Source organism: Dinoponera quadriceps, unplaced genomic scaffold (assembly GCF_001313825.1).
Source record: "Dinoponera quadriceps isolate SergipeBrazil2010 unplaced genomic scaffold, ASM131382v1 scaffold9, whole genome shotgun sequence".
Lineage (NCBI taxonomy): Eukaryota > Metazoa > Arthropoda > Insecta > Hymenoptera > Formicidae > Dinoponera > Dinoponera quadriceps.
Window position 1 is genome coordinate 287,086 of NW_014554295.1, and position 10,252 is coordinate 297,337.

The following is a 10,252-nucleotide window of genomic DNA, read 5'->3' on the forward strand; positions in this document are numbered from 1 at the left end:
CCGGATTTTTTTCAAGCGGAACCGTTCAACCGGCGGGTCGGAGGAATCCTCGAGCACCGTGGGACTCAACGGCTCGGACGATTCTTTGTTCTCAAATGACGCGAGTTTCGACGAATTACGAGTACACTTCGCGTTCCATTCGATCTCGTCGGTGCGACCGAACGAGGCGCGTGGCGACGAGGCGCGGCGCGCCGCTCCTGGCGCGGCTCGAAAATCGAACACGTTTCGTGCGCTCGGCGAGCGCGCGGATACGCTGTCACTGGTTGTCACGTCGGCTGTGCTCAGCGTCACGACGGCGTCACGACGGTGGCAACAGCGACGACGACGTCAGGGCAGCAACAAAGACCAGCGACGCGGCGACGACTGGAAGAAACTGACCGTTGACGACGACGACGCTCGGTCCCGTCCTCGACACGCGACGCGGTTCGGTAGCGCAGCAACGATCGTCGTCGACGTCGATACTCACTCGATTGACGGCCGATCGTGCATCGCCGATAGCCGTACTTTCACGGGAGGCACATGGCCACTACGGACGGCGTATAATTAGACGCGAGCTAGAAAGCGAAAAAGCACGAGAGCATGAAACGTCGCGCATACGGAGAGCGTCTTCCCTGCACTTCGGAGCACGCACCGTGAATTGAGCGTGGTTTCACGGTAATTATTAAGGTATCTCGCTGGCGGTGTTTGTCAATCGAGCGGAAAAGAAAGGGACGCCAAATCGTGCCGAGTTAGTCGAAAATAATTCAACGGTGTCGGTGAATCGACCAGCGAGGAACAATGAGAGAGTTTTAATAACCGTGATATGTTACCACCGCTGACAGCGATATGTCAGGCACTGAAACACTCGTCCTAGTTTCCGGTTGTAACAATAAGGATTGAGAATTTTAATCCCGATCAGTTTGAAACGTCTACTCTCATTGTAATTAATATTGCGGTATTAACAATTCGCAAGGTGGTTGTTAAACTTCTCCGTTGAATAATATCAGTCTTGCCTCTCAGAAGTGACATTCTATTTGGAAGCTTGGAATATGTTCTTTGTTAATAACATATCAGCGTATGTTAGTCATAATGGTAATTTTCACTTGTCTTATCAATTTTTCTAGTGTAATCAGTTAGTGCTGCTATGACCAAGTGGTGATCGTTTGATTTTGATGACGCGCTTGAGTTGTTGACGTATGAGAAAATGAGATACACAACACGTAAGGATCATGATGGTTAGTGATCTGTCGTGAAGTATACACATTTGAAAGCTGAACCAATACAGCACACAGCGGCGGCAGACATGTTTGGTTGTCCCAGAGAAGCTGTACGTGTCAAAGTTAAGGTATGATTGTTCGAAAACCTGTGTTACACTCAGAGGAATGCTCCTTTTATTAATCTCTTCAGTTCACGCGCGTTACAGCGTGAAAATGTACGATGGCACATTAGATCACGCAGCAATTATGTAACATATGTGACGTAGCTAGACAAATCTATTACAATATAAGGACTCACAATCTTCCACTTTTACGTTGAATTTTCCCACTTTGATGTCCCACTTTTACGTCGAGTTTCTCTTCGCTTTAAAAATATCTATATCTTATGCGCAAAAGGTGAAATTAACAAGGAATAACGATAAGTATGTTTTCCCCTGTCCAGAAATGCGAAACCAGGCATCAGCCCGAGTACCGGAAATTCAGTGTGGATCCTCAAATAACATCAATAGAGGTGCTGCAAAGCATCCTCATCAAGGCTTTCGACATAAAGGGGTAAGTCGCGTCGTCGAGAAAACTTAGCGACACGTGTCGAGTGATTTTTCTCGTTCAGTCGATTTCTTACTTAAAAAAAAAAAACACAAATTTCCACACTCAGAATAGCACAATTGATCGTGAGAGAAATATAATTTAAAAGAAAACACTTTTGAATATAATTTTTCCTTCAAATTATTCTCGAACAACGTAGTTCCTCCTCTCACCTTTCACATATTATTCATCATGATAATGATTAATAATTCACACCGTGTCACTTCTCTCGCCGAACTCGCCACCACCACCGTTTAGCAAAACTACCACACGCAACAACACCACAGACACACCATGTAGTAGAGCTTCTTCAGAAGCACGTATACGCGTGCGAATGTATATCTATAAATTTTACCGCGCGGCGCACTCGCCACGCCGTGAAATATTAAACCGGCCACGCCGTAAAAATTGATCACGCGCACCGCAGGGAGTTCACCGTGTCGTATCGTGCGATCGACGATTATGGCTCGGAGACGTATCTGTTCTTACTCTCGGACTGGGACTTAGACGCCGCGTTTATCAGGTGATCGAGCGCGATAATCTAAATACGCTGATACGCCCATCAAGGTGCGCCCGAGCACTTCGATCTAACATGAATTCTTTCAGCGCGTCCGAGCCGTACCTCTATCTGCAGGTGAACCTGAAGCCATTCGGCGAAACCGGAGACTGCGAGTGCTACTGGGAGCAAAATGCGCAGGAAGTTTCGACGCGTCAGCAGGAAACCGGGTTTCCTTACAAAACGCCGAAGCTGCCCGGCCTCATAATGAATAAGGCAAGTCCAATGCTTCGCGTGCCTCGCGCTCTATCGGCCGACCGCAAGACAGCGCGAATTCCCGCGAATACCGTCGGGAAAATGGGAGGCGAGGAACCGTGCTGTGATTGACATTTTTTTTTCTTATTTTTACACGGTTATATCTGTATACATATATTGACATATTTATGTTACACGTGTTATATATAGATGTTACTCTTTTTTTACGCGTTGCGGGAGAAATATGGGACGTTTGTGATTACCTCATTGCAGATGGAACGTACGTTGAACATGGTGCAGCGTGCGTTGGGGAACCTCGGCGAGGAGTCGTCCCATCAGCAGAGCGCTCAGCCCCCGCGGCCGTCGCTGACGGACGCCGAATTCCGCCGCTTCCTGGACCCGATCGGCCAAGTGGTGCACTCGAAGGAGCTACGGGCGGTCATCTACTTCGGCGGGATCGAGCCTAGTCTGCGCAAGGTCGTGTGGAAGCATATCCTGAACGTGTACCCGGAGGGTATGTCGGGTCGCGAGCGGATGGATTACATGAAGAGGAAGGCGCAGGAGTACCAGAACCTGCGCGAACGATGGCGGGCTCTGGTGCAGAAGGGCCAGAACGTCGGCGACCTCGGCTACGTCACCGGCATGGTGAGGAAGGATGTCCTCCGGACGGACAGGCACCACAAGTTCTACGGCGGCTCGGACGACAACCAGAACACGGCGAGCCTGTTCAACATCCTGACGACGTACGCCTTGAATCACCCGAGCGTCAGCTACTGCCAGGGCATGAGCGACCTGGCCTCGCCGCTTCTCGTCACGATGCGGGACGAGGCGCAGGCTTACATCTGCCTGTGCGCCCTTATGCGACGTCTGAAGGATAACTTCATGCTCGACGGTATCGCTATGACCACCAAGTTCGCTCATCTCGCTGAAGGTACGCCGCTGATCGTCGTTGCAAGAACACTCCTGCGATCTCGCTTGCTCCGCCAGCTTTCGATCTCGGGCCATTCCAGAAGCCTCTCAATGCTTGCGCAACCGCAGGCATCGCATGAGTGTGTCATACACGCGCGTGCACACACACACATACACGCACTTTCTATTTAACAGGCCGGTGTTGCACAGGTGTAACGAAACTGTGCGCGCAGAAGTTCACCGTGATCGTAGAATCGTTTGCCGTTTTATAAGCTTTGTTATAAACTCCGTCATTCTCCACGCTCGCCAGATCAATCGTCCGGAAGTCTACCTTTCCCCGGCTAAAATGTCAATGCTTTATTATCTAAAATTAGAGGCGTTACCGCCGCAATATATCCGACAAAGCGATTACTAACCGTGAAAATGCGTTCTCTCTCTCTCTCTCGCAGGTCTTCAGCATTACGACCCCGACTTTTACGCGTACTTAAAATCCCATCAAGCGGACGATCTGCTCTTTTGCTATCGCTGGCTTCTGCTGGAGATGAAGCGTGAATTCGCACTGGACGACGCGCTCAGGATGCTCGAGGTCTTATGGGCGGCTCTGCCAGCCTCACCGCCGACCGGCGAGCTGGGCCTCGCCGAAGTACCCTTCCCACCGCCGTCGCCGCCGCCGAGCCCAAACGTGAAACATATCCGTGAGAACGCGTACACGAAGGTCTGCGCGATCAGACGGCAGAGCTCCTCGGCCAGCATCGCCGCCAACGTGAAGCGGAAAACCCTCAGCACGGAGGAGCCAGCTTTACAATCAGCTACCGAGGTTAACGGAGAAACGAAAAGGTTTCTTGTTTGCATAGTTGCTCGTACTTGACGACGTCGATTCGTTCTCTTTTCGAACGAGATGAAAATCTAAGCAGATTTTTTTTTTTTTTTTTTTATAGAAAANACAATCGGCGTCATGTGCGGTGTACTATTCCTTAGAAAACGGAAAATTACATAATTTTCATGATAATTTTTATTAACGGAAACACCCTTTACATTATATATTTAATTGAACAGTAATATCGTAAGTGGACAGACAGTGAAAGAGTTACAAAATGTATTAGTATATGAATAATAATGATATAGTTGAAAAGTAAAAGCTCATAAAATCGCTCACAGTGTAAAATACTAAAATTATTATCAAATTACTGTGAAAAAAATCTACAGAATCGGAGAACAAGTTAACAGTTAAACATATCTGTGCGTATGGAAATTTAAATCATATAAAGTTTGACGAAGTTCAACATATATAAGTAGGCTGTATCTTAAAAATGTTGAAGGAATTTGGTTTTAACAATTCAAATATGTATTGTCAGTCAATATTATGGTTTAAAAGGTAAATATAAAAAGAAAGTCAATTATTGTTGTCTTCTGTTGCAAAAGTAATATGTCCATTCTGCCAAGAATTGGTCTATAATCATGACACGTTATTACCATGAATATACCGAGATGATTTTCAATCTTGTAAATTCATAATCTAAAGGTTGAAAATTTCACAAATAACTCTAATTATAAAGATAATGTTATATTGGCTCTAATTATTACGGTTTTGTGTGCCTATATGTAAGATTGGAAATCGTGTGATTATCAATTTAGGGAGTAGCAAACATACACGACGCAGTGTGTACACACGTAGGGTGTCATAAATTCGTAGCGGCGATAAACGATTTTTCCCAATAGATCGAATTATTTCGTTTAATTTCCTTCATATTGTCATAGTTAGTCCGTGTATTATCCATTCTAACCGGTTCAACGGTGACTTAAGTGCGCTGCTAATCGTTGTTTTCAGATCCAGCTCGCCGTACGAGACGTTCTCCGAGCCGGAGAACGATTTGACCAGCACGAAGAACAGGAGGAATACCGAGTCGACGGAAAAGTGCCTAAGTACAGATTCCCTTCCCGTCAGGACGAAACGCTCGAATCTCTTGGAGCTGAAGGAGAGGCTGTCCACCTCGAACAAGGATCAGGCTAAGAACAGCGAGCAGAACGACGCCGGTGAGAAGAAGTGTGCACGCGTGGTGAAGAATCTGAACGAATTCTTGAACTTCACCAGCCTCAATCGTAGCAAAGTCACGCCGAGCGACGCCGAGCCCGAGCTCAGGTAACCGTCGTTGCTCCTCCCGTGGAGTTTTCTCCTTCGTCGAAAACGTCCACGAAGTAGATCGCACGATTCAGAGACAGATGATCTGTTCTTAGCTAAACTGGTTGCTAATTAGTCCATGAGAAATGTACATACACATCGAAATATATGAAGTGCATACACGAGATTCTAAGGCCCGTATCGGACTACCCATCGGAGATTGAGATTGAATTGAAGTTTGACCGATCAGCGCAAAGTTCGCTCAATTTTACTAAACTTGAGTTCAGTTAACTTTGCATTAATTGACGAAATTCACTTCAATCTTAATCTCCAATGCGCAGTCTGATGCGGGCTTAACGCTTCGGTGTGCGTTAATTTCTTAAAGTAGAACAGCCGGTTCAGCTAAAAAGAACAGACCAAGAGCGAAATTTCATCATGCCAGGCGTGTCTCGAGCGAAAGCGGCGTTATCAGAGTGCTGAGGGACGAGCCGAGCTCGCCGGACGACCCCACGGACTTCTTCCCGATGACCACGTCGATGACCAGAGAGCTAAGACTGGAACTAGAGTCCTTGGATAGGCAGGTGTTCGGACCGTCGCCGCCCAGCGAGTTGCAGTGCGACTGTGTTCTCTCGAAGAAGGATAGCGACCTGGTGGAGAGCGAGACCGACACAGAACTGGCGAGGTGCAGCCCGGCGGCGGACGTGTTCGTGTGGGAAAATCCGCTGCACACGTTGCAGCAGAAACATCATCCCACGACCCCGGACGAGCAGGCGGAGCTGGAATACGACGGTGAAATTTTGGAGGATCAGAACGGCGTGAAGTCCGTCACGCCGATCAGGCTGCTCAAACGTACCACCAGGTACGTGGGCGCTTTCGATTTCAAAGATTCGTCGACCTGAGAACTGAAACGTACATACTTGAGTAACTGAAATCATTGTTGAGATTCCGCTCGCCATTCTTACTCAGGTAGAAGTTCGTCGAATTCTTTTTCTTCTTTTGAGTAAACTTTCACAGTATACATCGCTTTCGTTTCTTTCATCATCAACGTCTTAGAATGAAAACAGTGTAATCGTAACATTAATGGGCAAGTAAGAGTTTGATCTGCCTGTAAATGTTATGATCGTGATCACTTTTTCATTGTTGATTGTATATTATTAAGAGTCATAATTTTTAACATCTTGGAATATCTTCATATTCTAACAAAGCAAATAATAATAGTGACTTCTATTATCGCAGCGTACATAGCTCGTATCAATGCGCATATATAGAGTATCCCAGAACCAACATATGTCCTTAACATGACAGATTCTTTGGGACATTCTAAGTTCAAGTACGGAAAGGTGGTTTTGTGGGACATCCTGTTAAGAAATATATTCAAACGCGTGAAATACTTGAACGTTCCAAGGAGACGCCAATATACAAAAGACCAGGCATATCTGCGACCCTCGATTGAAACAGCTCGCGTATTCTCCAGGTCCGAATCAGCGTCGGACAGCGAGGGGACCGAGAGTTGGCATCAGAACGCGGCCGTGCCGGAGAGCCCAACGAAGCAGCAGCCTATCCAGGAACAATGCGAGGAGGCAACGGAGCTGACTAATCTCATACCGGCAGGCACGAGTGAAGATCAGCTGGGCGAAAGCTCATTGCCGCCGCCGAGCGAATTCGGCGGCGGCAACCCCTTCCTGATGTTCCTCTGCATCACCCTTCTGCTGCAGCATCGTGACTTCGTCATGAGAAACCAGATGGATTACAACGAGATGGCGATGCACTTCGACAAGATGGTCCGCCGGCACAACGTGATTCGTGTACTTAATCAGGCGCGGCAGTTGTTCGCCGGTTACCTCAGAAGACATTCCACCTCGGCCGGCTCGGCCGCCGCCAGCAAGCCGGACGTGAACGCGTAACTCTCTCCTAGCCGACCTCTGAAAGTATCAAACGCGAAGTGCCGTCTCGATGCGGCGGAAAATCCATCTTGAGCCGAGTGAATGTTGACGACGAATATCACGAGAATATCATGTCGCCGACTGGACCGGAAGGGAGATTAGTTCGATCACGGTGCTCTTCCGACGTCTCACGACGTTCGCAGGATTCTTCGCAATCTTGGATTCCGACGAGCATATCGCGCGAGGAGTGTCTCTGATTAATCCGTCTCTTCTTCCTCGACTTCTTTCTTTCTCTTCTTATCTTTATCTTGCCTTTCTTTCTACGTACAAGCAGAATACTTGTCAACTGAGGATGGCTCTCGCCAAACTTCGATTCACCCAATCGACGATTGAAGATCGTCGTCAGTCAAGTGCCACCTGCTCGATGGTTGAAATTGTGAACTTTTCGATTATCGTTAAAACGACAAATTGCGAAATTGGAAATCGGTGTTGGCGATTCCAGTTATTATTCATCCATCCAATCAGTTCAATCTGAGCTTGGTGAAGGTCACCCTGATAACCACAAAAATCATCGCAAAGAAATCGTTGTAGGTATTACAGGTGGTAAATTCGACAACGAATAAGTGACCAATGTCTAAGAAAGCAATAAAGTACGTCGTACGCAAAAGTATCAAACCGTTTCGCGGAAATAACGTTCCGAAAAAGTAAGTCCCGTCGCATTAGGACGGAGGAAGGGCGATTGATCAGAGACAAACCCGCCCGTACTTATCTACCATCTCGTAACACTCCCGTTACTACCGGTGTCAGAGTTCTCTCGTACTTCGCATGAACTTAGAACAGACGGATCCGCGACTGAAAGGAAGAAGCTCGGAATACAACGATCGGAAGCGCTTTACTTAATCCGCGAATGGCACGCGTAGCTCCGTTCGCGCGCACGCACGTCATCACTCCATCTCACGCAGTGTTGTAACGGATACATTTTTTTTAAGTAACTAGATACCGATACTGAGAGGGAAATGTAAGTGCATACAGATATAAATTTAAGGTAAATAAATATATATATATATATATATATAAATATTTCAAAATAAATCATAATTTTCATCATGAAGTTCAATGTAATGTTATGAAATATAATATAAATTAAGATATAATTTTTAAAAATAATAAAAAAATTTTTGAAATATCAGATATCAATTTACCGAATTAAACTGAAAAACTCCGTGTATTGATGAAATGGGGTAAATTGAGAGAGTGTTTCAGCAAAGTATTTCCATCAGGGTAGTCACTTAAAAAAACAATGCATCTGTTACAACTACCGATCTCACGACATAATGCACAATATCATTCGCACACGTCGACGACTCCTCTTTCTCCCTCTGTCTCTCGCCGTACGTCTGTCTCTCGTACGGTGCATGCTATCTCGGCGTAGAATTAAGTCCCTAATTTAACGTATTCGGGCGTCTCACGGGTGCATCCACGCACGAGCGCTTCCGAATGCGTTAAATCTGTAAGATACATACATCCTACTACCCTAGCAGCTGAATCTTACTTTGTTCTCAAACGGTATGCTTGGGAAACGACAATAAAGTGCATTTAATTTTATCGCTAACAGCGACCGCTTCTATTCATTCACGGTTTCGACCCACGTCGAAGCCACGAAGATCCCCACGAGGCTTCCCAGATCCTCCCGGAGCCGTCTCGTTCAGCGCTAAGCGTAGCTAATTGGTTCTCGATTTGAATTATGCGCTGCATGCGATCGGATGCGGCACCAGAGATTTATTTTCTCTTCCTGAATACCAGCTCACACTTTTTACCGTTTAGAGTGAGACGGGTATGTAACTCAGTGTTGAAGGGAAAAGGAACGATGTTCCAGCGTAGCTATGGTTCAGGGAGAGGAAACAGACCTCAGACGAAGCTCAGAGTCGGAGTGGGCATGCTTAGCAGTGAATACGGACTTTAGATCCGAAGCGTTTTCCGAGTTTTAGATATATCGTCACTTACTTCGACAAACATGTCAAATCCTTTGTGTTCGCTTAATAGTTAAGTGCGCGTGGCCTAAGTCACAAGTAAGTCCCGGTCTACAATAGGTGTTTTAAGCTTTAAGCCTTAAAAAATTGACCAGTCACAGTCGAATTATGGAAGAAAAATCAATTATGATTGGTTTCGATTTCTGAAATCTCACGCCTTAAATTCTCATTGTAGACCCCGCTTAACAGTTGTGTCGTTTAAGCAACGTTAAAATCTTTAATTGAAAATATATACACACCGCAGCGGAGAGTAAATTGATGAGATACATGTAATATGTAACTGATTAGTAATTAATTACAAGGTTCGTTATTATATCTTTTTTAGTTATACGTTATATACGTATATATATATATATATATATATATATATTCGTATTTTTCTTTTATTTTTTAACAAAGCATGAGCGAATGTTTGTTTTCTTCGAGTATAGCTAAGGGCATATTAATATCCAATAGCGATAAGACATCGGCTATATAGTGAATTATATGATGAAGAATTAAAAGGCTAGTGCGATACTAGTGCTTTCCTATTTTGCAATAAAAACAATGCAAACAAGCTACAACGAACGTAATGTGCTGTACTCCTATGCAACTAAGAGACAAAATCTTACTATTATTACAACAAAGTTTACCACGGAATTTTAATTCTACTCTTCATATGTGTCACAGAGATACAGAAATATTTAAATATTAAGGAATTGTAATTATCTCTGCGGAACAATCAAATGAAAATCATTCGAGGCTCGCGGCATAAGAATTAGGATAAATTAGAAATAAAT

At 45.4% G+C, this 10,252-nt stretch overlaps 1 protein-coding gene across 4 annotated transcripts; it reads left to right on the forward strand.

The window, feature by feature from the left end:
- Nucleotides 1-204: 204 nt before the first annotated feature.
- On the forward strand, nt 205-8,549 carry LOC106744273 (TBC1 domain family member 25). 4 transcript variants are annotated; one of them, XM_014618920.1, is made up of 10 exons: nt 205-666; nt 1,104-1,324; nt 1,639-1,748; nt 2,209-2,304; nt 2,388-2,553; nt 2,806-3,463; nt 3,891-4,278; nt 5,270-5,581; nt 6,003-6,419; nt 7,035-8,549. In XM_014618920.1, exons 2-10 carry the CDS (start codon nt 1,283-1,285, stop codon nt 7,462-7,464), a joined length of 2,619 nt encoding a protein of 872 aa, XP_014474406.1. In that variant the 5' UTR covers nt 205-666; nt 1,104-1,282; the 3' UTR covers nt 7,465-8,549. The 4 variants fall into 4 exon arrangements, with proteins under 4 accessions (XP_014474406.1, XP_014474395.1, XP_014474413.1 ...); XM_014618909.1 differs by having other exon boundaries at nt 205-654; XM_014618927.1 differs by lacking the exon at nt 2,209-2,304 and having other exon boundaries at nt 205-654.
- Nucleotides 8,550-10,252: the final 1,703 nt, after the last annotated feature.

Bases quoted from the DNA above. Each gene is read 5' to 3' on its own strand.
- LOC106744273 (XM_014618920.1), top strand. From the start codon at position 1,283: ATGTTTGGTTGTCCCAGAGAAGCTGTACGTGTCAAAGTTAAG. The intron at 2,305-2,387 runs GTGATCGAGCGC...GAATTCTTTCAG, and splicing joins TTAGACGCCGCGTTTATCAG to CGCGTCCGAGCCGTACCTCT. The intron at 6,420-7,034 runs GTACGTGGGCGC...CGTATTCTCCAG, and splicing joins CTGCTCAAACGTACCACCAG to GTCCGAATCAGCGTCGGACA.